Source organism: Martes martes (genome assembly GCF_963455335.1).
Source record: "Martes martes genome assembly, chromosome: 4".
Lineage (NCBI taxonomy): Eukaryota > Metazoa > Chordata > Mammalia > Carnivora > Mustelidae > Martes > Martes martes.
Window position 1 is genome coordinate 66,171,309 of NC_137891.1, and position 27,747 is coordinate 66,199,055.

Here is a 27,747-nt window from a genome sequence, read left to right on the forward strand (position 1 = left end):
GAGAGAGCGAGAGTGAGTGAGTGTGAGTGCTGGGTAGGGTGGTGGCCGTTACGTTCGGGGCAACGGCTACGGCAGTGGAGAAGTAAGAAGAGAAACAACGTCCGGCGCTTCCGCCTTCGCTTAGGAGGAGGAGGAGCTGGTAGGGAAAGGAAAGTGATTCGCCCTGGGCCTGAACTGGACAGAGTCGGGCTGGTGGGGGGTCTGGGCTATGAGCCTTTGAGGGTCGCTTGGGACGCGGAGCGAGACACGAGAGCCGAGAGGTATGTCTCAGCCGCCGCCGCCGCCGCCGCTGCCGCCTCCACCTCCTCCCCCTGAGGCTCCGCAGAGTCCGCCGTCCCTGGCGGCGGCGGCTCCTCCGGGGGGGCTCTCGAAACGGAGAGACCGGAGAATCCTCTCCGGGAGCTGCCCGGATCCGAAGTGCCAGGCGCGTCTGTTCTTCCCGGCCTCCGGTTCTGTCAGCATCGAGTGTACCGAGTGCGGACAGCGGCACGAGCAGCAACAGCTGCTGGGGGTGGAGGAGGTGACTGACCCGGACGTAGTGCTACACAACCTGCTGCGGAACGCGCTTCTCGGGGTGACAGGGGCACCCAAGAAGAACACGGAACTGGTAAAGGTGATGGGCCTTTCTAACTACCACTGCAAATTATTGTCGCCCATATTAGCTCGCTATGGAATGGATAAACAGACAGGCAGGGCTAAGCTTCTCCGGGACATGAACCAGGGTGAACTGTTCGATTGCGCTTTACTCGGTGACCGCGCCTTCCTCATCGAACCTGAGCACGTTAACACGGTGGGCTACGGCAAGGACCGCTCCGGAAGCCTCCTGTATTTGCATGACACTCTTGAGGACATCAAGCGGGCCAATAAAAGCCAGGAATGCCTCATTCCAGTTCATGTGGATGGGGATGGACACTGCTTGGTGCATGCTGTGTCTCGGGCTCTAGTAGGCCGGGAACTCTTCTGGCATGCCTTGAGAGAGAATCTTAAACAACACTTTCAGCAGCACCTGGCCCAGTATCAAGCCCTGTTCCATGACTTCATTGATGCCGCTGAATGGGAGGACATTATCAATGAATGTGACCCTCTGTTTGTACCACCTGAAGGTGTTCCCTTAGGCTTGAGGAACATCCACATATTTGGCCTTGCCAATGTATTACATCGCCCTATTATTCTGCTAGATTCTCTCAGTGGCATGAGAAGCTCTGGTGATTATTCAGCCACCTTTCTGCCTGGGCTCATCCCTGCAGAGAAGTGCACAGGGAGAGATGGTCATTTGAACAAACCAATCTGTATTGCATGGAGTAGCTCTGGTAGAAACCATTATATCCCCTTGGTAGGCATAAAAGGGGCTGCTTTGCCCAAATTGCCTATGAATTTGCTGCCTAAAGCTTGGGGTGTGCCTCAGGACCTTATTAAAAAGTACATTAAACTTGAGGAAGATGGTGGTTGTGTTATTGGAGGAGACAGAAGTTTGCAGGATAAGTATTTGCTTAGGCTTGTTGCTGCTATGGAAGAAGTCTTTATGGACAAACATGGTATCCATCCTAGTTTGGTTGCTGATGTCCATCAGTATTTCTACAGGAGGACTGGGGTGATAGGAGTTCAGCCTGAAGAAGTCACAGCAGCTGCTAAAAAAGCAGTAATGGATAATCGCCTTCACAAATGTTTGCTCTGTGGTGCCCTTTCTGAACTTCATGTTCCTCCAGAGTGGTTGGCTCCAGGAGGGAAACTGTATAACCTGGCAAAAAGTACTCATGGACAGCTGAGGCCTGACAAAAATTATAGCTTTCCCTTGAACAATTTAGTTTGCTCATATGATTCAGTGAAAGATGTTCTGGTACCAGACTATGGATTGAGTAACCTGACAGCTTGTAATTGGTGCCATGGCACTTCTGTGCGAAGGGTCAGAGGAGATGGGTCTATTGTGTATTTGGATGGGGACAGAACTAATTCTAGGTCCACTGGTGGCAAATGTGGTTGTGGATTCAAACATTTTTGGGATGGTAAAGAGTATGACAATCTACCAGAAGCTTTTCCTATTACTTTGGAATGGGGTGGAAGAGTGGTCAGAGAAACAGTATATTGGTTCCAGTATGAAAGTGATTCATCTTTGAATAGTAATGTTTATGATGTTGCAATGAAACTTGTTACCAAGCACTTTCCAGGTGAATTTGGGAGTGAAATCCTGGTTCAGAAAGTTGTCCATACTATATTGCATCAGACTGCCAAAAAGAATCCTGATGATTATACTCCTGTAAATATAGATGGTGCTCATGCCCAAAGAGTCGGAGATGTACAAGGACAAGAGTCGGAGTCTCAGCTCCCAACTAAAATTATTCTTACTGGACAGAAAACGAAAACTTTGCACAAGGAGGAGTTAAACATGAGTAAAACTGAAAGAACTATTCAACAGAATATTACGGAACAGGCTGCTGTAATGCAGAAACGGAAAACAGAGAAGTTAAAACAAGAACAAAAAGGTCAGCCCAGGACTGTTTCTCCTAGTACCATTCGTGATGGTCCATCCTCTGCACCTGCTACCCCTACCAAGGCTCCCTATTCACCAACGACTTCTAAGGAGAAAAAGATCCGAATAACAACTAATGATGGACGACAGTCCATGGTTACACTTAAGTCTTCAACAACCTTTTTTGAACTTCAAGAAAGCATAGCCAGAGAATTTAACATTCCTCCCTATTTACAGTGTATTCGCTATGGCTTTCCTCCTAAAGAGTTAATGCCACCCCAGGCAGGAATGGAAAAGGAGCCAGTTCCTTTGCAGCATGGTGACAGAATTACAATAGAGATTCTAAAAAGTAAAGCAGAAGGTGGTCAGTCTGCTGCAGCACACTCAGCCCACACTGTGAGACAAGAAGAGATTGCCGTTACTGGTAAACTATCTAAGGAACTTCAGGAGCAAGCTGACAAGGAAATGTACTCCTTGTGTCTTTTAGCAACATTAATGGGTAAGATCATTTTAACCTAGATGGTTATTTCTTAATTGTGAATATAATGCATTGAATTTTTCTGTTGTCTTTGTGGGAAAAAAAAAATCTAGTCATCAGTTGGTTATATATAAAGTTTAGGAGGAGATTATTTTCTTCAGTTTTGTTTTTTGTTTTTTTTTTTTAAACAGTTAATGGATATATGTTAGCATGATTCTCTACTGATTAAATATTTAGGACAGTATAACTTAAGAAAGTGAAAGTAGTCCCTTAACTGTCACCAGATTATTTCGATATAATTTATTGTTGTGATTTATTTTTATAGCCTTATAATGTCTCTGTTTAAAACCTTTAAAAATATTCCCCCCCCCCTTCGGGCTCTATTGAGCTTGCCCACTTTGTCCCTTTTCATTTATTTTTAAAATTTTCTTTTCCTGCATGTCATGTGATTTCAGGACTTCCTGTTTGATGAATTGCAGTTTCTGGTGTTTATATTCTCACTGCACTCCCACCTAATAGTCTCTGTCCTCCATTTCCTGTTCTTCCTTTTCCAGTTCATCACATTTTTATTTGTATGTTAGGATTTGTGTCTAAGTAATTCCTATGCTTACTGACTCTATGCCATCAATTGTAATGAACTATTATAAACTCATGAGAAATATAAGAAACAGAGGTAGATGTTAATGGGGTTGCTTAAGAAGTGTTTCTTTTTAATAATTCAGCATAAATTAAAAATATCAACCAAATATGTAAATTACATGATGATTTTAGATAATTTGGGATATGCTCCAACAGTGCACTTTTAACATGTTTATTTGCTTAATCTTTGTTTTAAAATCACTCTTAATATGCTTTATTAAGGCTTAAAGTAGAATTAAAATTTATATTACATATTAGAAGAGCCTTATTTTTGCTGAGATTAGAGCTTTTAACTGGAAAAGTGATCTGGGTTTGACTCTGTTTTCTAAGAGTAGTAAATATCAGTGAATTGGGCCTTGACCTACCAAAATGAAGATTATTTATTCCTGGCTTGTTAAATTTGGGGGCCTAGAAGTTAATAGGAGATCTAAAAGTTCTGTACACATTTATAACTTGATACTGATATTGCTGATTTAATTTTGGCAGACATAGCCATAGAATTGAGGGATATGTCAAGAAATGTATTAGGCACTGTGTATTTCTCTCTCTTAGTTTCTGGTTTCTTAGACACTTCATGAAATAGAGGAAAGATCGTGTGATCTTTGGAGTCAGAAAGACCTAGAATTTGAATCTTGGCTCCACTACTTATTAACTTAGTGGTTCAGGCAAGCTGCTTAACTCCCTAAGACTTTAGTTGCCTCTTCTCTACAAAATACTTTGTAGTTGGTACCAGGGCAACACTAAAATACTCCTAGAACTCTGAAAATTAAATAACATCGTTAGAGAATGGCTAAGATTAGGTATATGCAGAAGGTACTTTAAAAACTGGCACTCTCCCAGGTGAAAAACAGGAAAGAGAAGGTCTTCCTCAATAGAAGGCGAACTGTTGAGGATGTAGCTCATCTCTTATTTAACCTTGGATGCTCAGTACCTAGTAGAGCGCCCAGCAGATTGTAGGCACTTTGAAATGTTTTTGATTGGATTAAATAGATGACATTAACATGTCTAAAGAAAGGCTATGTCAGCAGAAATGGAATGGATGGTCAGCATTGAACATTGAAAAAGAACTGAAAAGCAGAATTTGGCACTGTTTATACACTGCTGTACAAAGGGAAAAGATACATCATCTGGGGTTCATGAAAATTCTGGTAACTAGAAAGGTAATCTCTAAGGGTGGGAATATTTCATCAGTCCTCACCATGGCCTGGCTGAAAGAACTGTTATCATTCAGTGATTCTTTATTCATCAAGTATCTATTCTAAGCGCTCATTTAACTTCCTGATAAAAGTATTGAGGGACAGGTGAGAGTGCAGATAAAGATTATGTTCACTTAGAAGGCTTTGTTCTCCATTGTAGATAAATAAATTGGCAAGAGCGAGACTATGATCAGTACTTTTAAGTCTGATCAGTATAGTAATATATTTTGTAATGAAAATCAGTAAAATATAGTTCTGGTTTATAATTACTCACGTTTTGAATTTAGTTTGAGGTTTCTGGACCTGAATATCTGAATACTAGACTGTGGACTGCAATGAGTTCAACAAGATAATGTCTTCTTGTTATGATCTCTTCCCTCTTTACCTCCAACATTAATGTTGCTGCCACTATAAACCCATACACCTGTTTAAATCTATTCCCAACAAAATTTGAGCGTAAAAAGAGTGTTTTATTAATTTCATACTGTAGCACTTGAGAGATTTTCTGCTATAAAATAGTAAGAGAGTACCTGGCCTGTGTTAGTAACCTCTGTAAACATTCATTTTTTTTAACCTTTTGATTTTCTGTAACTATTTGAATTACGTAGAAGATAATCTTTTTTTTTTTTTTTTTTTTTTTTAAATTTAGCGAAAGCACAAGTGGGGGTGGAGGGCCAGAGGGAGAGGGAGAAAGAATCCCAAGCAGGCTCCATGCCCAGGACAGAACCCGATGCAGGCTTGGTCCCATGACCCTAAGACTGTGACCTGAACCTAAATAAAGAGTGGGATGCCCAATCGCTTGAGCCACCCAGGCACCCCTAGAAGATATTCTTAATAAAAAGTGATGTGGTGGTAAAATGTCAATTTGGGGATATATGTGTGTATATACATATATTTGCTTGTATATTTGTGTGTATGCATACACACACAAACACATGCACACATATACAACCTTATGTAAAGAGTGCTGGAGAACTATCGATGTTTAGTTTGGAGAGGGCTGGAAAAAGGAAAATGATGGGGCGCCTGGGTGGCTCAGTGGGTTAAAGCCTCTGCCTTCGGCTCGGGTCATGATCCCAGGATCCAGGGATCGAGCCCCACATCAGGCTCTCTGCTCGGCAGGGAGGCTGCTTCCTCCTCTCTCTCTGCCTGCTTCCTCCTCTCTCTCTGCCTGCTTCCTCCTCTCTCTCTGCCTGCCTCTCGGCCTACTTGTGATCTCTGTCTGTGAAATAAATGAATAAAAAAAATCTTTAAAAAAAAGAAAAAAAGAAAAAGGAAAATGACAGGGCTTATTTAGAAGATGACAAATTCAAAATGCAGAAATTATTTTGTGAATTACCAGATATGAGCTAAGCTGCTGATATGTTAGTTTAGGGCCTGGCACTTATTAGATGTCAAATAAATTGTTGAATGAATGAATGAATGCAGAGCTAGAGATTGTGCTGGAGATACAAAGATGGATGAGACATAGACCTTGCCCTCCATAAACTTAACTGCAGGATCTCAACTGAGGGCATTGTAATTATTATTTATTTTTATCAACAAATGCATCAGTCCTTTGCTCAGTATGAACCATTCATGGAACTAGTCACTTTGAATATATGATGATAGTTTAAAATGAAATAATGTTCTACCTGTAATATTTCACATTTTAATCTACTTTATGCAGACTGTTGAGCAATTTTTGCAGACTGTCATCTTCATTATTTATATGTGAGTGACTTTGGCATTACAAAATATGTTTAAATTTTCTCGTAGACCTTTTTTTTTTTTTTAAATATTTTATTTATTTATTTGACAGACAGAGATCACAAGTAGGCAGAGAGGCAGGCAGAGACAGAGAAAGGGGGAAGCAGGCTCCCTGCTGAGCGGAAAGCCCAATTCGGGGCTTGATCCCAGGACCCTGGGATTATGACCTGAGCCAAAGGCAGAGGCTTTAACCCACTGAGCCACCCAGGTACCCCAACGTAGACCGTTTTTTGGTGGATTTTCTTTGTGGTAGGCATGACATATCATCGGTCATAAGTACTAGTTTCTTTTTTCTTAGTAGTGTATTCCACTAAGTTTCAAGTTAATTTTCTTTTTCCAAAGATAAAGACAAATTTGTGAAAAAGTCTGTCAGTTTGGAGTTGCTTTAACAGAATTGAACTGCTTGTGATATTTACCCCACTTCACTATAAGGTTAGCAACCTTTCAAGAGTTGAGAAACTTGTTTGATTTTTATACATCATTTATCTTCCTGAAAAATGCATATAGATATATCTTAAGATAAATATATGTTACACATGAATTTATACTATCATACTTTGGTGCTTGCTTCAGCAGCACATATACTATACTATAATACTTTGAAGATTAAGTTAAACATTGATTCTATTCCTTTCTGTACTCAACTACTTTGGCACCTTTTATTTTCCTTCATATTTTTTCAATTACAAGATTATATTATTTTTAAATATTCAAAGAATTCAAACATATATGAAGTAAAATATGATCGTTGTCTTTAACATTTTTACTTCCTAGAGAAAATCAGACTGTGTGTGTGTGTGTGTGTGTGTGTGTAAACATTTACATACAGGTTTGCGTGCCTGTATATGTATGATGTATGCATCTTTTAATGCTAACAATGACACTAAAAGTTGTATGGGTTAGTTACACCTCAGGGACTCAGTCTAAGGAGAGAAGCAGTCATGCCTTTCTTAGAAATGGTTTTGATTGTTGATAAGGCAGATACATTTTTAGATGGGAGGATCTGCAGGAAGGGTGGAGATATGGCAACAATTCTTTCAGCTAACCAATAGCTTTAGGATTATTTCTAGTAGAAATAGTCCCATGTCTGTACTTTAAATTTACATTTTGGCCAGTTTATTTTATGGTCATAGATACTTCAGTTCAGAGTTAATTTTAGGTATTTTGGGGGGGGAGGGTCTTTAAAAATGTATTTCTTCTTTCTTTTTTAAGTTTATTTATTTAGTACTCTCTACAACCAACTCTGGGTTCAAACTCACAACCCCAAGATCAACAGTCGCAGTGCTTTTCCAGCTGAGCCAGCCAGATGCCCCTAAAAAGATATTTCATTTCATTACTCAGCCATAGAAAAAGAATGAGATCTTGCCATTTGTGAAAACATGGATGGACCTACAGGGTATTATGCTTAGTAAAATAAGTCAGACAGAGAAAAAAATATACCATATGATTTTATTTATATGTGGAATCTAAAAAACAAAAAAGCAGAAACAGACCCATAAATTCAGAAAACAAACATGGTCATGGGGTTGGGGGTAGTGAGCAGAATGGATGAAGAGGAGTGGAAGGTACAGCTTCCAGTTATGGAATGAATGTCATGGGAATGAAAGGTACAGTATAGGGTATATAGTCAATGGTATTGTAATAGTGTTGTATGGTGACAGATGGAGCTACGCTTGTTGTGAGCATAGCATAACCTATAGAGTTGTCAAATCGCTCCCTGTTGTACATCTGAAACTAATGTAATGTTTGTCAATTATACCTCACTAAAAACATCTATATTTCATATAGATGTTAGATTTTAAAATTTGCTCACTTCATAAATTTCAAAGTAGAAACTTCAGATTGGCTTTTTAAAAATTCACTAAGAAAATTGGAATGATGAGCTTTTAAGCCCACTTGAACACCATGGTTTTATTAGTAGTAGTAAAAGCTAGAAAAATGTGATATTTTAAAAAGTGTTTCACTTTAACATACTTTTTGAAAGTTAAAAATTACCTCTTCAAGAGGAAAAAAGTCAGATAAAGTGTAAGAAAAACCATCTGTAATACTACTGCCATTTATAACTACTATTTAGGTAGGAGAACTAAAGACTTAGGAGGAAGGATTTGAGGAAGATGAAATGTGAACAGAGGTTATTGATGATGGTGGTATATACTTTCTACATTTATATCTATACACAATGTGTTGGATATAAATACTTTATTGTTTACTGTGAAGAAACAGATGAATTATAAAGTAAAATTAATTGGGGACTAACAAAAATATGAGTTAATATAATATTTGCTAGATGCTTTACAAAGCTATTCCTGTTCTCTTTCTAATGGAATGGTAGAAAAATAATTCTTTCCTTTTTTTTGGTAAAGTCTACTCTTTTAGTAACTTTCAAATATACATAACTATAGTCAGTAATACTATATTGTATTACTGACTATAGTTAATATGTAAATGGTATACTTTACATCCTCATAACTTATTTGATAAACTGGAAGTTTGTAACTAAAAGTCTTCCCTTTCATTTTTTTTTTAAGATTTTATTTATTTATTTGACAGAGATCACAAGTAGGCAGAGAGGCAGGCAGAGAGACGGGGCGGCGGGGGAGGCGGTAAGCAGGCTCCCTGCTGAGCAGAGAGCCCAATGTGGGGCTTGATCCCAGTACCCTGAGATCATGACCTGAGCCGAAGGCAGAGGCTTTAACCCACTGAGCCACCCAGGTGCCCTTCCCTTTCATTTTTGCTGTCCTTTTTTTTTTTTATTAGAATCATGAAGAGGTATAGATGGTTCCATTAATTATATTTTATCCATATTAACACTGAAGAACAGTTATCATTGTGCAGCTTCATTTAAGTTTTTCTGAACTTCTTTCAGGCGTTGTTAAAAGGAAAAAACCTCATTTATACTGTTCATTCATTTATATTCTTTCAATGCATGTTGAGAGCGCTGCTCTCTACCTAGCACTGTGTCAGGCCCTGGGAATAGAAGTCACATAGACTGCTGACCTTTTCCTGACTTTGAGAAGCCAGTCTAGAAGGGGAGGCAGAAAAGTACAGTAAATTAACCTGCAGGGCAGTGAGGGCTGTGGTGCTCATCTCCTGTATAGGAGTAGCAAGGCAGGTGTCTACTTACCTGCCTCTCTGAAGAATCCAAGAGGAAGTGACACCTGAATTGAGTTTTAAAGAATATATAGCAGTTATTGACCCTTGGGAACCAGACCAGTTTGGTGGTGTTGCTTTGTAAAAGGGAAGTTACGGTGCAGTGAGAGATGTGAGATAGGAGAGAATGCAAGGATGACTCTTTGAGTGCCTTTATCTGCCATGAAAAAGGAACTTGGACTTTATGGTATGGTTTTGGGGAACCATTAAAGGTGTAACTCAGAAGGAGGAGGGATTTGAGGAGAACAGGATTGGAGAGAAAGCTAGTTAGGAGCTGATGGCGGTATTGCAGGCAGGAGACAGGCCTCAACCAGGTAATTATAGACCTGATGAGGGCAAATGCAGTGGAGAGCAGTATGACGCTGATTGGGCACTTGTGCAGAGTGTAACAATTCCTGCTTCCTGATCTCTAATCTCTTTTCTTGGTTCTGTTACCAACAAACATCACTTAGTGGAAGTATTTGTATACGAAAGGAAATAATTTGTCTATTTTTTCTTCCCAATCAGTTGTTGATGCCATGGATTTCTTTTTCTTTCTTTCCTTTTTTTTTTTTTAAATTAACATATAATGTATTATTTGTTTCAGGGCTATAGGTCTGTGAATCATCAGTCATACACAATTCACACCACTCACCATAGCACATACCCTCCCCAATATCCATCACCCAGCCACCCCATCTCTCCCACCCCAGCCCCTCAGCAACCCTCAGTTTGTTTCCTGAGATTAAGAGTCTTTTAGGGTTTGTCTTCCTTCCTGGTCCCATCTTTTTTCATTTTTCCCTCCCTTCCCCCACGACTCCCCACCTCGCCTCTCAAATTCTTCATGTCAGTGAGATCATATAATAATTGTCTTTCTCTGATTGACTTATTTCGCTTAGCATAATAGCCTCTAGTTCCATCCACTTAATTGCAAATGGCAAGATTTTGTTTTTTGATGGCTGCACAGTATTCCATTATGTGTGTGTGTGTGTATATATCCATATATATATATATATATATATCCCACATCTTCTTCACATGCAATGGGTTTCTATAAGAAACAACTGGATAGTTCTGTCATATATGTTGTAACACAGTTTGACTTCTGGTAAAGGTTTAGTATCAGTGGAAAGGGATGACTTAAGCTTTGGATTCAAATCCTGTCTCTGCCACTTACAAGCTGTTTGATCTTGGGAGAATTGCTTAGTTTGTTTCCTTTTCTGTAAAATAGAACTTTGTTGTGATGAAAAAACTAAACTATGTAAAGTGCCTGCTCAAAGCTGGGTAGATAATAGAGGTTTCAATTTATTTATCCTTCCCTTAAAGCAACAGAGCATGCATACTCAAAAAGGCCACATACTGCTTTGAAGGGGTGTGAAGTTTGGTTCTTGAGAGAGGGTAAACAAAATATTTAATGAGTAAAACTCTGATATACTGCAGTACATAAACAGATAAGCAGTATATCTGTTATCTGTAGTACTCAAGTGCCATGGAGGAGGCTGCTTAGCAAAATGTTTTAAAGGGATCTTTAGGAGTAATTTTAAAAAAAGGATCCTTAGAGGGATAGAATGAAAACAAGGTTGATAAACACTCCAGAGTTCTGCCTGCTTAAATAAGGAGTAGTAAGGTATGTAAAATACTAGGAAATGCCATTTTTTTAACTAGTATTTAGTGGTGATCAGTTTGGGAGAATTCACTATTTTGAGACCTATTCAGACTTTTACCAAAAAAAATTTAAGTGCTACCAAATAATTCTTTTAAAGCTTTTATTTATTTATTTGACAGAGAGAGACAAGCAGGGGGAGTAGCAGGCAGAGGGAGAGGGAGAAGCCAACTCCTTGCTGACCAGGGAGCCCAATGAGGGACTTGATCCCAGGACCCCAGGATCATGACCTGAGCTAAAGGCAGAGGCTTAACCAACTGAGCCACCCAGGCGCCCCACTACTATATAATTTTTATGTGCTTTCCAAATAAATTATATTCTGAGTATTTTATAAAATACTTAGTACATTTAAGGTAACATTGATAACTAAATGAAAGGTTATTGCCATAGAAATAGTTATCCAGGGGCGCCTCTGTGGCTCAGTGGGTTAAAGCCTCTGCCTTCGTCCCAGGTCATGATCTCAGGGTCCTGGGATCGAGCCCCGCATCGGGCTCTCTGCTCAGCGGAGAGCCTGCTTCCTCCTCTCTCTCTCTGCCTGCCTCTCTGCCTACTTGTGATCTCTGTCTGTCAAATAAATAAATAAAATCTTAAAAAAAAAAAAAAAGAAGTAGTTATCCACATGAAGTTTAATGGTAAGTCCAACAATCAGAACTTCTACTGTAAGTTGTTAACATTCTGTATTTGGAGGCTTTACTAATATTCAGAATTTAAAATCAAATTCATATGTCCACCCTTAAATTTAGCCATATTCCAGTGATACTGTATCATTAATGAATGAAGTGTTTGTGTTTAAGTAAATGTTCTAGTTAACTGAAACTTTAAGGGCCAAGGCTTTTAAAATTTGCATATTTTAAACTGATGTATTGAGTACTCTAAACTTTAGCCAACTGCCATGCAAATTTATATTCCTGTTTATAAATGTGGGAAGTGGTTAGAGCTCTGAGAGATTGCATGTATATAATGATTAAGGCACATCATTAGTAACCTCCATTCAAACGTGAGATCCAGTAAAATTTTCTAGTACAAAAAATAAAAATTGATCTTTCTTTGTTAAGATTAACTAAAAAAAATCCTGACTGTAAATATAGTATTATCATTATCAGATTAGAAAATAATGAAAGTATAAAGAAACAAAAACAGTCATTCCACAAACCAAAAGTAATTTTTAAAAAAATCATTTACTGGGGCACCTGGGTGGCTCAGTCCGTTAAGCATCTGCCTTCAGCTCAGGTCATGATCCTGGGGTCCTGGGATTGAGCCCCACATTGGGCTCCCTGCTCAGTTGGGAGCCTGCTTCTTCCTCTTCCTCTGCCTGCCATTCCCCCTGCTTGTGCTCTCTCTGTTAAAAAGATAAATAAATAAATCTTAAAAATTTTTTTTTTGTTGTTTGGGGAAGAGAAAGAGAATCCCAAGCAGGCATCATGCTGAGCTGAGTGTGGAGCCTGATGCAGGGCTTGACCCCACAATGCCATAACCTGAACCGAAACCAAGAGTCTGATGCTTAACCAACTGTGCCACCCAGCACCCTCAAAATTAACTAATTTTTATGTTCTTCAACTAATTTTTATGTTCTTCTGTTCTTCACTAACTTTTTGAAAAGTGACTATCAGTCTTTTTATTTGAAACTTCTTATTGAAATAGTCACTGCCAGGGATGTTCTTTAAAAAATGTTTTTGTGAAATGGTCATTTGCTTGTGGACATTTTGTAGACTTCTAAAGGTTATTCTGAATCTCTTCAACAAGGCATTTTCCACCTAAATTTCTTTTTAAGAAAGTCAACTTTGGAATAACACAATACAACATTAATTACTTATCTTTAGTCTACCTATTTACTTTTCTCCCTAGACCCTTTCATCTATTTTTTATTTGGTTTAAACAAATAGAGAATACACATTTCTGTGTTCTACTTGTTAAAAATAAGTATCTTTCAATAACCTTCTCTGTTCCTCTAGTTCAAGGTTGTGAACTACTTTCCTTTGAGTTGGTGTCTTCAGATATATTTTGTTTAATATGCCCAGTATTGACTCATGTAGTTTTAAAGACATTTTTTAATTAGTTCCTACATTTAAAAATCGGGCGAATTCACATGAAAAACTGAGGTTTCTGGCTTCTGAAAAGCTGTATGGTCTTAAAATATTGGGCCTATACTCTTCTATGACGGCACTTGGTAGTGGCTGCCACCTTTAGATGGGCCATGGATTTTCTAGTTTGTCACAGTCTCATCACTCTGTTATCATCTCCTTACATACACCAAGCAGTGTCATCATTTAGATCTGCTCTGCAATCTCTGTTTGAGGTTAATCATTAAGCAACCTTGGGTTGAACTCTTTTGTTTGTTGCTAATACTATATCTGTTTTTATTTTACAGGAGAAGATGTGTGGTCTTATGCAAAGGGGCTTCCTCACATGTTCCAGCAGGGTGGAGTATTCTACAATATTATGAAGAAAACCATGGGTATAGTTAATATCTGATTTTATTCTTAGATAATATCTCCACTTAGGCTGTTGTAAGATTAAGAAGGTCAGATATTCTAAAGCTATTTCCAACGTCAATTTTTTGTATATGTTCTTCTTCAGCAGTTTGCCTAGTTAAAACGGATTTTTCTGATATTATCAGCTGTTTTTTCTGCTATAATATTACTAAAAAGTCTCCTATTACTTTCTTGCTGCTATTTTCTCATTAAATTCTGTATACGATTCTTAATAACTAAAGACAGAGTTTGAAATTAGAAACAGATTTGGTTATAATGGTAGTGACTATACCAGAACCAGAAAGTACAGTATTTTTGTTGTTGTTGTTGTGTTTTGGCTGTTATTATTATATACCTCTGTGTTTTATGGATTTTAAGAAATTGCTTGTTTTATATCTAACTTCTTTCCACATTGTGTATGCATTGTTTATAAAGATATGTGAAAGTATACAACTGTATCTTCAGTTTTATGGTCTTAAGAGAATGATGAGCAGTGTGTGTGTTTACGTCATGTGTTTTTTCCAGAGTTAATGTGAATGATTTTGGCCCCAGACTTTATCACTCTAGCTTTTCTCATTTTTTTCACCTACCTGACCTCTGTATACATTAACTGCATAATCACTATTTATGGTTTTTATCTCTTACACACTTTTTTTTTCTTTCTTCAAAAAAATCAACCAACTTTGCTGTTGTAGAAATGTTCAAACATACATAAAAGTAGCAGAATAATGAACCCCTATTTACCCACTTAGCTTCGACAATTATCAGTACTTCTGTTCCCCTCACTGGACTATTTTAAAATAAATCCCAGATATAATATAATTTCATCTGTAAGAATTTCAGTGTGTATCTCTAAAAGTAAGAACTTAAAAAAAAACCCTACAGTATGATTATCACATATTAAAAAATATGAAAAATAATTTTTAAAACATCACCAAATACCCAGTGTTTATAATTCCTTGATTTTTGATTGTCTCAAAAAAAATTTTGTTTTTTTTTTTTCAGTTTATTTGAATCAGAGACCAAAGAATGGCTGGCTGGCTGGTTTCCTTCCTTTCTTCCTTGATCTTACCTTATCCTCCCTTCCTCCCTAAGACAGGATTCTTGAAGCATAATTTGCATACAGTAAAATTCACCCTTTGTAGATATAAAGATATATGAATTTTGACAAACATATATGGCCATGTAGCCACCACCACAATCAAGATATAGAGTATTGCCATCGTTCCAAAAAGTTGCCTTGTGCCTCTTTCCCTTACTCCTACCGCCAGGCCTTGACTTGACAACCACTGATTTTGTTTGTCTCTTTATATTTGCCTTTTCCATATCACCATATAAATGGATTAATATAACCTTTTGTGTCTGGCTTCTTGGATTTAGCACAGGGTTTGGCAAACTACTTCCCCAGGTGCCATATCAGGCCTGCTACCTGTGTATATAAAGTTTTCTCAGAAAACAGCAAAAAAGCCACCAAAAAACAAACAAAAAAACCCACAAAATTACAGCCACACTCATGTTTACCTGTTGTCTATGGCTTTTTCACACTACAATGGCAGAATTGAATAGTTGTGGCAGAGACTATATGGTCTGAAAACCTAAAGTAATTACTGTATTGCTCCATTACAGGAAAAAATTTGCCAATTTCTGTTCTACCTTACTGCTTTTGAGATTCGTCTATCTGGTTGCTTATATTAGTTTATTTTCTCATATAGCTGAGTAGTATTCCATTGTGTGGATGTATCACATTTTTGAAAATCTATAACTGATTGAAGGACATTCAGGTGATTGTCAGTTTTGAGTTCTATGGATAAGGCCACTGTAAACATTTGTGTATAGGTCTTTGTGTGTGGACATATGTTTCACTTTCCTTTTGTAAACACCTAGGAGTGGGATTGCTGAGTCCTATGGTAAGTCATATGGTAAGATACATGCTTATCTTTATAAGAAACTTCGAAACCATTTTCCAAAGTAGCTGGACTATTTTATATTCCTTAGCACTGTATTGGAGTTCCAGTTTCTCTCTTCCTTATCAGTACTTGGTAGTATCAGTTTTTGTTTTAAAACTATTTTATTAGGTGGTTTTAATTTGCATTTCCCTAATATCTAATGATGTTGAGTATCTACTCATGTGCTTATTTGCTTCCTCCTTCTTTTACTTGTTTTTAAATTGGTTTGAATCTTCTTTTTAGTTGAGTTTTGAGAGTTCTTTATATATTCTGGCACACATCATTTATCAGGTAAGTGTTTTGCAAATATTTTCTCCCAGTTTGTAGTTTGGCTTTTCATTCTCTTAACAGTATCTTCTGAAGATCAGAGATTTCTAATTTTGATAACTAATTTAACAGTTTTTTCCTTTTATACTTTTTGTGTCCTATCCAAAAAAATCTTTGCCCAGTCAAAGGTGACAAAATTTTCTTCTGTGTTTTCTTCTATCAGTTTTATAGCTTTAGGTGTTATATTAGGTTTATGATCTATTTCAAGTTGATTTTTTTAATATGTTGCAAGGTATGAGTTGAGGTTCATTTTTTTATGTATGGATATCCAATTGTCCCAGCACTGTTTATTGAAAACAGTATACCTTATACATTGCATTACTTTGGTACCTTCATCAAAAATCAGTTGACCATGGATCATACAGTTGAAAAGGGTGAATTATATGCGAAATATAGCATCATTAAAATTATTTTAAAAAATCAATTGACTATATATGTGTGGATCTATTTTTAGATATTGTTTTCTGATTTGTTAATGTATGTCTCTCCTTTCACCAATACCTTGTCTTGATTAAAGTATCCATATAGTAATTCTTGAAATCAGTTATTCCGAGTCTTCCATCTATTCTTTTCTATTTTTTTAAGTTTTTATTTAAATTCCAGTTAGTTAACATATAGTGGATGTAATATTAGTTTCAGTTATGCAATATAGTGATTCCACACTTCCATGCAACGCTTGGTGCTCATCACAAGTGTACTCCTTAATCCCCATCACCTATTTGACTCATTCCCCCACCTACCTCCCTTCTGGTAACCATTAGTTTACTCTCTACAGTTAAGGATCTGTTTCTTGGTTTGCCTCTCTTGCTTTCCCCACCCTTTTTCTACCCTTTGCTCATTTCTTTTGTTTCTTAAATTCCACTTGAGTAAAATCAAATGGTATTCCTTGTTCTTTACCTTACTTCGTTTAGCATAAAACTCTCTCTAGCTCTATCCATGTCAGTTGCAAACTTCTTTAGTCTTTTCCAAAAAAAATTTTTGGGATTCTAGGTGCTTTGCTTATTCATATAAATTTTAGAATCAGCTTGACAGTTTCTGCAAAAAAAGTCTGCTGGGATTTTTATTGTGATTTATGGACTCTGTAGATCAAATTGAAGGTCAAGATATTTTTACATCGAATCTTCTGATTCATGAAAATATTATATTTCTCCATTTATCTAAGTGTTCTTTAATTTCTCTCATCAAAATTTTATAATTTTCAGCATATAATTCTTACATATCCTTTCTTAGAGTTATACCTAAATATTTCATGTTTTGGGAATGCTGTTGTAAAAGATGCTTTTTTAAAATTCCAATTTCCTGGGGTGCCTCAGTGGTGCATTCAGTTAAGCATTGGACCCTTAGCTTTGGCTCAGGTTGTCAGTCAGTTCACCGTAGTGAGATTGAGCCCCATGTTGGCCTCTGCACTCAGCACCAAGTCTGTTTAGGACTTTCTCTCCTTCTCTCTTTGCCCTTCCCCACCCCTGCTCTCTCTCTCTCTCTCTCTTGCTCTTTCTCTCTCTCAAATAAATAAATGTTTTTTTTAAAAATTCCAACTCCCTTTGTTCTTTGCTGGTGTAGAAAATAAGATTGGTTTTTAGGGACTCCTGGGTGGCTCAACCCATTAGGTGTCTGCCTTCTGCTCAGGTCATGATCTCAGGACCCTGGGATCAAGTGCCGCATTGGGCTTCTTGGTCAGTGGAGAGCCTGCTTCTCCCTCCACTTGCCTCTCTCTCTGACTGCTGCACCCTCCTTCTTGTGTTCTCTCTGACAAATAAAATCTTTAAAAAAAAAGATTCGTTTTTAATTTTTTGGTTTTTTTAGAAGATTTTATTCATTCATTTGAGAGAGAGCGAGAGCAAGAATGGTCACAGAGTGAGAGGGAGAGGGAGAAGCAGACTTGCCACCGAGCAGAGAGCCTGATGCAGGGCTCAGTCCCAGGACCCTGAGACCATGACCCAAGCTGAATGCGGATACTCAACTGACTGAGCCACCCAGAGCCAAGATTGGTTTTTATACATTGACCTTACATCCTGTGACCTTTTTATATGCACATATTCTAGTAGCAGATTCTGTGGAATTGTCTCTGTAGGTCATCATGTCTTTTGCAAAGATAAGACAGTTTTATTTCTTCCTTTTTAGTCAGTATGCCTTGTATTTCTTTCACTTGCCTTATTGCAGTGGCTATCATAAGTTCACTGGTGAATAGGTGTGGTGAGAGCAGACATCCTTGCCTTGTTCCTGAAAGCAATTCAGCCTGTAGGTTTTCCAGAAATGCCCTTTTGTCAGGTTGAGGACATTCCATTCTATTGATAGTTTACTGAGAGTTTATATTTTGAATGGATGTTGAATTTTATCAGGTGTTCTCTTCCTGCATCTATTGAAATGATCTTATGGTTTTTCTGTTTAGTTTATTGGTAGGGTGAATTACACTGATTGATTCTTGGATGTTGAACCAACTATGCATGTCTGGATTCAAATTCAGACATATTTCGTTGAGAGTTTTGCATCTGTGTTCATGGGATATAATATGTAGTTTTCTTATAATGACTACTTAATCAGGATAATGTTGTCTTCATAAAATAGAGTTGGAAAGTGTTTGCTCCTTTTCTGTTTTCTGGTAGATTTGTAATACTTTGATACAGTAATTTCTTTCTTAACTGGTAGAATCCACCAGAGAATCCATCTGTGCTTGGAGTTATCTTTGCTGGACAGTTTTTAGTTATGAATTTAATTTATTTAATAGACTCCTCTTAAGATTTACGTATTTTTTTCTTGAGTAAACTTTGTTAGTTTTGTCTTTCAAGAAGTCTTTCCATTTCATCCAATTTTATTGGCTAAAATTGTTCATAATATGCCCTTGCTGTCCATTTAATATCTGTAAGGTCTGTAGCTCTTTCATTTCTGGCATGGGCAAATTGTGCCTCTCTTGTTTTGCTGACCAGTCCAGCTAATGGTTTATCAGTTTTACTGATCTTTTCAAAGAAACAGCATTTGTTTCACAGGTTTTCTCTGTTGTTTTTCTGACTTCAGTTTCATTGATTTCTGCTTTTACATTTATTTTTTTCCTTCTTTATGCTTGCTTTGGGTTTAATTTGCCCTTTTCTTTATAGGTTCTTTATGTAGAAGCTTAGATTCTTGTTTATAAACTTTTGTGTTCTAATAAAGCATTTAAAGCTATAAATTTCTCTCTGAGCATCCTCCCCTCTCTCTTTCTTTTTACTTTCCATTTTAGCTTTATTCTACATCATGAATTACATTGATATCAGTTAATGGTTTTTAAAAGTTAGTGTGACGATTGATTAATGACGTTCTCAGTAATTAGGGTAAATATGCACTTTCGTGCAACTGAATGAAGTTCCCTCCTTTGTTTTTTGTGGGGGAGGGGTACATGGTGGGTGGTTATGGGGATGACTCTTGATTATTTACTAAATAGTTTCATGTTTCTGGTTTCAAATTTTTTTTAAATGTTAGCTCTACTGTTAAGACAGTTTAATGTGGAAAGAATTGTTTTTTCAACAAATGGTGCTGGGACAACTGGGTGTTTACATACAAAAGATTGAAATTTTGACTTGTACCTCACACCAAATAAAAAATTAGCTCAAAATTTATCTACCACCTAGATATAGGAGTTATTACTAGAAAACTTTCAGAAAAAGACCATGGGCATAAAATTTCTTGACTTTGGATTTGGCAAAGCCTTCTTAGATATGACAACAAAAGTACAAGCAACAAAAGAGAAAAGTAGATAAATAAGAAACAAACTTTTGTGCTGTAAAGGACACCATCATGAAAGTGAAAAGATGGACACCTGGGTGGCTCAGTTGGTTAACGGTCTGACTCTTGATTTCAGCTCAGGTCATGATCTCCATGTTGTGAGATCAAGCCCCATGTTAGGCTCTGCGCTGGACGAGGAGCCTGCTTAAGATTCTCTGTCTCTCCTTGGCTCTCTCTCATGCTTTCTCTCTCTTAAAAAAAGAAAAAAAGACAGCCCACAGAGTGAGGAAAATTGGCAAATTATGTATCTGATAATAGATTTGTATCTAAAATATAAAGAATTCTGGGCACCTGGGTGGCTCAGTTAAGTGTCTGCCTTCGGCTCTGGCCATGATCCCAGGGCCTGATTCCAGGGGCCTGGGATCGAGCCCTGCGTCAGGCTCCCTGCTCCTCCCTTCGAGGATCTGCTTCTCCTCCCTCTGCTCCTGTCCCCTGCTGTGTACTCTCTCTTCCTCAAATAAATAAATACATACAATGTTTAAAAAATATATAAAGAACTCATCAGTAAAAAGCCAAATAACCTGATTTAAAAATGGGCAAAATATCTGAATAGACATTTCTCCAAAGAAAATATACAAACAGCCATTAAGTACATAAACTGATGTTTAGATGCTCAGCATTATTAACCATCAGTGAAATGCAGATCAAAACCACAATGACATAGTACCTCACATTCACTAGAATGGCTATAATCAAAAAGGCAGATAATAAGAACTGTTGGCAAGGAGATATAGAGATATTGGAACCCTCATACTGCCGGTAGGAATGTGAAATGGTACAGCCGCTTGGGAAAACAGTCTGGCAGTTCCTCAGATTTTACAGGTTACAACCCAGCAATTCTGCTCTTAGGTATATACCCAAGAGAAATGAAACCTGTCCATGCAAAAGTTGTACACAAATGGGTCATAATAGCATTATTCATAATAGTCAAAAGTGGAAATAACCCCAAATTTCCATCAACTGGTGATTGGATAAGTAAGATTTAGTATTTGGATACAATGAAGTATTATTTGGCAATAAAAAGGAATGAAGTATTGGTACATGCTATATCATGCATGAACCTTGAAAAATTATGCTACATGAGACAAACCAGTCACAATAGACCATGTATTATTCCATTTAAATGAAATGTCACAGATTAGGCTTACCTACAGAGACAGAGTAAATCAGTATTTCCTAGGGCTGGGAGTTAGGGTAAGGGGAGGAAATGAGAGTGACTGCTAATGGGTTTGGGTTTCTTTTCGGGGTGATGAAAATGTTCTAAAAGTGTTTGGTGATGGTTCCACAATGCTGTGAATATACTGAAAACCATTCAGTTGTACACTTAAAATGAGTTTTATGTGAATTATCTCTCGGTAGAACCATTAGAGTTTTTTCAAATGTTTCCTGTCTCAATTTACCTTATTAGGGAGTAGTTTAGAGCTCTAAAGTAAGAACATCTGAGATGAAATTTTGTTTCTACCCCTTACTCCCTGTGTGACTTCTAAGTCTTAGTGTCTTCATTAGTAAAGTTGGTATTATAATCTCAGGGTTGTTAGGATCAAATGAAATCATGCACATAAAGCAGATAGCAAAGGGCCTGGTACCTAATAAATAATTAGCTAATGTTTGTTATTATTAGAATTTCAGCTGTTATTTGCAGAATAATTAAAATTCTTTTGACTATAACAACCATTTAAAATGGGTCATTGTTAGAAAATTATTTTACTTTTCAAAATACAGTCTCTTCTAATATTTGTAGCAGGGTTTTATCTTTTTTTTAATTTCATTTTTTCAAGTAATCTCTACACCTGATGTGGGGCTCCTACTCTTTTTTTTTTTTTTTTAAGATTTTATTTATTTTATTTGACAGGCAGAGATTACAAGTAGGCAGAGATACAGGCAGAGAGAGGAGGAAGCAGGCTCCCTGCTGAGCAGAGGGGGCTCCTACTCTTGATCCTAAGGTCAAGAGTCCCATGTCCTCTGACTTAGCCAGCCAGGTGCCCCTTACCTCTTTTGTTTAGGACAGAGTCATGTGGCAAATCATTATTATTATCCTGTGGTCAAAGAATCAAAGTATATCACCCAAAACACATATACGCATGTCCTCCAATAATTGGATCATACTTCTCTTTTTTTTTACAAATCCACCCTAACAAACATATGGTTATATCTACATTAGAACAGAAATATTTCCCAATCTAACTAGACTATTAATATTCTTATTCTTTATATTTGGAAAGATATTTTAAAGTTCTTTTCCTTAAAATGTAAGTTTCTTTGCAGGTCTTTATGTAGAGATAAATGCAGACGTAGATGACAAATTTAGTTAAAACTCGTATAGCTATCTTTAATTTATAATGTTGAGTTTTGCTTGTGTTTGAACTTTATGAAAATGGAAATTGAAAATTGTGCTATATATATTCTCTGTGATTTGCTTCTTTTATGCAACAGGTTTTCAGATTTATTCATGTTGATGGGTTCAACTGTCATTCATTTTATTACTGCATAGTATTGTTTTATCATTTTAATATTATTCATCCATTGTTCTCCTGCTGCATTTCTGGGTGTGTTTTTGTTTTTGTTTTTTGTTTTTTTTTTTGATGTAAGGAAGAATGTAGCTCTAAATATTAGTATACATTTTTTGTGTGTAAATGTGTGATGGAACTGTTGATATGAGCTACAGCAATTTTAATAACCTTGATTCTTAAAATTCAAGACTACGTAAGTTACATAAAACGTAAATGATTATGCTTAAAGGGAGTACAACCCATAAAGTATTTGCATTGGTTTTTTAATACATATTCAAAATATTTTTAATAATGTAAAAGGTCTAGAAACTATAGAAATTGGAAACATCACCTATGATTTTTAAGTATTTGTCTCATACATACATGTTTTGGCCTGATTGTAATTACAGTACTTAGATTTGTTTCTTGCCATTCATGTGCATTTTACTATATATATGAGGCATCATAGGTTTCTTATTTATATCAGTTCCTAATAGCCGCATATTACTTCCATCAGGTGGATAGACCATAATTTTCTTAGCCATTCTCTTCTTGTTGAAAGGTTACTTTGATTGTTTCCAGTGTTTCATTGTGAATAATACTGTGATATGTGGGACTATGATTCTTTCCAGGAATGACCAAGGGAAAGCATCACAATAGCAGTCTGGAAACTATTAGAAAACTTTTTGATCTAATGGAGGAACTAAAACTATTGACTGCCTGATTTATATTAGGCAGTCTGTATTATGCTTTGCATGTTTTCTCATTTAATATCAAATAATCAGTGAACTGAGTATACCTATCATTACACTTACCTGATTGTATTATAATGATCTGTTTGTACCTATCTCCTAAGAATTACATTTTATTTGAATCTTCAGGGTCTATTTTAGTTCCTGACACATAGTGAGACTCAATAAGTGTCATCTGTTGAAGTGATTGTTTGAAAGTTTTGCTTAGGGTCATCTCTGGACTTAATCATTCAAAATTCTCTTCTTTGCTCCCTTTGTTTCTTGAACCAAGTTTTACTTTTCCGCATCTGCCTGGCAAAACGTTTGTCTATAATGCTTCTGAAGATAGACTAGAATTGTGTGTGGTTACTGCAGGACATTTCCCCATCGGTCCTGGTGTTGAAGATTAATAGTTAAAGAGGCTGTAAGTCAGGTTCGAGCAGAGGCTACTACAAGAAGTAGAGAATCAAGTCCCTCACATGGGCTATTTACAGATCTCTGAGGTAGGGGATTGGTAATAAGCCAATTCCAGGGTTGTGGCCTGAAAGGAACCATTGAGACCACATCTCTAATTTTAAATTTTGTCTGTCTCTTTTTGTCAGTTACCTATGCCAGAAACGTTCCAAGAGGAAATTCTAGTTGGATTTGTATTAATGGATACTTACGCTGAAATGAATGTTTATTTAAAATTACTGTGTATTTCACTTGCAGTTTAGTTCCTTTCTCTGGTTATTTAGAATATTCACAGTGATACATTAGAACCACTCTGTAGCTTTTTTCAGAGGAGGAAGAACTATTCTTATAACCTACAAAGTCAGGGGCACCTGGGTGGCTCAGAGGGTTAAACCTCTGCCTTCAGCTTCGGTCAAGATCTCAGGGGGTCAAGATCTCAGGGTCCTGGGATCGAGCCCTGCATTGGGCTCTCTGCTCTGCAGGGAGCCTGCTTCCCCCTCTCTCTCTGCGTGCCACTCCGCCTACTTGTGATCTCTCTCTCTGTGTCAAATAAATAAATAAAAATCTTAAAAAAAAAAAAAAACCTACAAAGCTGGAGACTACCTAAATGCCCACTAAGCATTCTAGAGTTCACTCATTCTCCACCTCTGTATTTGTGTAGCACTAACAATTTCATTCATTTTTAACTAGTTTGCTTTTGCCTTTATATTTTGCCATAAACATAACCATTTGCACCATATATTATTAAGAATTCTTTACTTCATGGGTTCTATGCTGGGCATGGAGCTTACTTAAAAAAATAAGAGTTCTCTACTATATCTTTCTTTTGTTGTTAACGTAGAAAATCTTTGGTTTTATGAAATTTGAAAACCCCCATTTTTGCATACTTGTAATATACTTTGAGAAACAAATTTAAAATGTAAGGATACTGGATAGTTTAAAACACACACAATTTTCTTATACCTAAGCTGGAAAAAGTATAAAATTTTGGGATACCAGAGAGTGAGATCAAGTTCCTCAACTAGAAAATAGAAGCCTGCTTTCAAGTTCTTCTGTTCCTACATTAGTTGACTATGAGAAGTAAATTAAATTGCAGGGTCCATTTGAGGAGCATCTGTACTTCAGGCTTATTTTGGTGGTTGTGACTTACCAGAGAGGAATAAGAGGAGTAACGTGAAATACAACTTTTTTTTAAGAAAAAAAATTTTCTTATATTGTGACCAAGTGTCATTGCTTAGAGTTATACCAAAGGCACAGTGCATTAATGTTAGCTTTCCTAAATATGCCCTCATAATTACTTCTTTAACTATGGGGTATCTCATTTTGAAAGTTCATTGTCTTTTATATTTGTGAAAGATATATACCTAAGGTACACTGGGAAAACCACTTTTATTCTGGTATTCTGTAATTCAGTAGAGCTACTTAGGATTTTTAATTTTAATTCACACTGTGCAGCATTTTTGTGCAAATTTTGCCCTTATAGGTATTTTTGCAGAGTTTTAAATTTTAATTAGTAAATAAAAATATATTTTCTCATTGTTTTAATGCAAGCAGTTGTTTTACTAATACCGTTGCTAGTGTTTTCTCATAGCTTAGCTGTTTGTTTCAAGCCCTGTTCCTAACTTTGTAATAGGTTAATGATATTAAACAAAAAAAATTCTCCTGGGGAACTACAGTAAGGTCTGTCATGATATTTTAGTATATGTGCTGCCGAAGCAAGCACTGTCATGATATTTTTAATAGTAATAAATTCTATTAATATAATAATTTTTTTAATTAGTTTTGTTTTCAAAACTGTGATCTGGATATTGTTGAAAATTCACTACTTCAACTACAATTTTCGTTACTACACTTTTTAAGTAAGATTTTAATATATTAAATATGTTTTTTTCCCTTCTTTAGGTATGGCTGATGGCAAGCATTGTACTTTTCCACATCTGCCTGGCAAAACCTTTGTCTATAATGCTTCTGAAGATAGACTGGAATTGTGTGTGGATGCTGCAGGACATTTCCCCATCGGTCCTGATGTTGAAGATTTAGTTAAAGAGGCTGTAAGTCAGGTTCGAGCAGAGGCTACTACAAGAAGTAGAGAATCAAGTCCCTCACATGGGCTATTAAAACTAGGTAGTGGTGGAGTAGTGAAAAAGAAATCTGAGCAGCTTCATAATGTAACTGCCTTTCAAGGAAAAGGGCATTCTTTAGGAACTGCATCTAGTAACCCACACCTTGATTCAAGAGCTAGGGAAGCCCCAGTTGTAAGGAAGCATAACACAGGGACAGACTTTAGTAATAGTTCCATTAAAATAGAGCCTTCTGTATTCACAGCTGCTCCTAGTAACAGTGAGCTTATTCGAATAGCTCCTGGAGTAGTTACAATGAGAGACAGCAGGCAGCTTGATCCTGATTTGGTTGAGGCCCAGCGAAAAAAATTGCAGGAAATGGTTTCTTCTATCCAGGCTTCGATGGACAAGCATTTGCGGGATCAAAGTACAGAGCAGTCACCATCTGATCTTCCTCAAAGGAAAGTAGAAGTTGTGAGTTCTTCTGTGAAGTCTGGGAGTCTTCAGACTGGCTTACCTGAATCTTTTTCTTTAACTGGTGGCACTGAAAATTTGAGTACAGAAACAACTGATAGCTGTGTGACAGAGGCCCTGGGAGCAGCATTTGCCACAAGGTCAAAAGCACAAAAGGGAAATTCAGTGGAGGAGCCTGAAGAGATGGATAGTCAAGATGCTGAGATGACAAACACAACTGAGCCAATGGATCACTCTTGATTTAATTAGAGGCTAATAAAGGCAGAATGTTTATTGTGAATATGTAACATTTGTTGGCTGGGCCACATAACTTGATTAGTCATAAAAATCTTGTACGTATATAATTCAAAGATTCTATCTTGTTATTCAGTGCATGACAGCAAGTGTGTGACTGGCAATAGCTTTTAATATACTGCTGCCCAGGCTGGCTCTGAATTCGTATAAATTAGTTATTAGATCTGCTGAGATGAGTTTCTTCCATATATGTGGTTCATTGGAAGTTTTTTGTAATTTTAATTCCATGAAAGTCTTAATGTTTCAAACATGAAAATTTTCTTGCCAAAATGTTTGGTTTTCTGAAAAGGCTAGAACTGGGGGGGAAATGAGATTTTGCTAATATTGATATCATCAAGGTAACCATTCCACATATTTATTAAAGTGTCAAAAGACTTATGTAAATTTGAAGGTTATCAGAACTAAATTATATCTTAAAATTCATAGACGGATTTATTAGATACTGGGATCCTGATGTTTCCATGAACGTAAACACATTCATAGAGATACGTATTCTTGGTGAAAATATCTAGAGAATAGAGTGTAATGATATAACATTTTGCTGATTTGAGCAAGGCTAGGGGGAAAATATCTATCCTAAAATGATAAAGTCAATGTGATTCAGTAATGTTGCTGTCTGAGCCAACACAGCCAATTGTGTGCTCTGTTGTTGATAATATGTTACCATTATTTTTTTAATCCTGGCCTGGTCAAGTACCACTGAATTTTTTTTTCTTTAATCTTGCAGAAAAGTTGATTGCAAAGTGTGGTAGAAAATATAAAAATAATGGTAGCAGTAGTTAATCTCTAATTTTCAGAGTCTGTCAGATTCACAGAGAATTTATATATAAGAATTTATCTTTATGAATGAGTTACATTGTTCTACAATTTTGATCAATGGTATTTAAGCTTGTATATGCTAAGTGTCTTTGAGCCCCTTTGAACCAAAAATGTTTCCTTTTTTCCTTAGCATCCATAAGATTTTCTTTATCTGTTGGCTTCAGTTGGATTTGGATGCAAATTTTACTGCATCAGACCCTGATCAACTGGGCATTTGCTTAAATAGTGTATTCATCAAACCTTTAGTGCCAGTTTCCTCAAAAAGCAGCTTTCATGCTTATTATCTTAAAGACAAAGAATGTTAACCTGAGATTGGTATTGCACTATTTTATCCTGTTCTGCAAATCTGTATTCTGAAATGTACATTTCAATCCATCTTTTTCCTTTGTTCACTGAAATTAAGTTGAATTTGAATGGATGAAAGACAAAATGTATGTTAATACAATCTCTTATCTAGAGCATTTAAAGCCTGGCTGTCTCTGTTTGCACATGTAACAGATGCAGAACTGTGTTTGCAGTCTAAGAAAATGTACATCAGAAAGTATATTATCAGGTTTCAAAATTTCAGTCTGTTGATTCATAACGAATATTAGACAGTACTTTGAC

At 36.8% G+C, this 27,747-nt stretch overlaps 1 protein-coding gene across 1 annotated transcript; it reads left to right on the top strand.

Annotated features, from left to right (window-relative positions):
* On the top strand, positions 1 to 27,599 carry VCPIP1 (valosin containing protein interacting protein 1). Its single transcript, XM_080800197.1, has 3 exons — positions 1 to 2,966; positions 13,690 to 13,776; positions 25,397 to 27,599. Exons 1-3 carry the CDS (start codon positions 263 to 265, stop codon positions 26,266 to 26,268), a joined length of 3,663 nt encoding a protein of 1,220 aa, XP_080656323.1. The 5' UTR covers positions 1 to 262; the 3' UTR covers positions 26,269 to 27,599.
* The last annotated feature ends 148 nt before the right edge of the window (positions 27,600 to 27,747 follow it).

Bases quoted from the DNA above. Each gene is read 5' to 3' on its own strand.
- VCPIP1 (XM_080800197.1), top strand. From the start codon at position 263: ATGTCTCAGCCGCCGCCGCCGCCGCCGCTGCCGCCTCCACCTCCTCCC. The intron at 2,967-13,689 runs GTAAGATCATTT...TTTATTTTACAG, and splicing joins TCTTTTAGCAACATTAATGG to GAGAAGATGTGTGGTCTTAT. The intron at 13,777-25,396 runs GTATAGTTAATA...TCCCTTCTTTAG, and splicing joins TATTATGAAGAAAACCATGG to GTATGGCTGATGGCAAGCAT.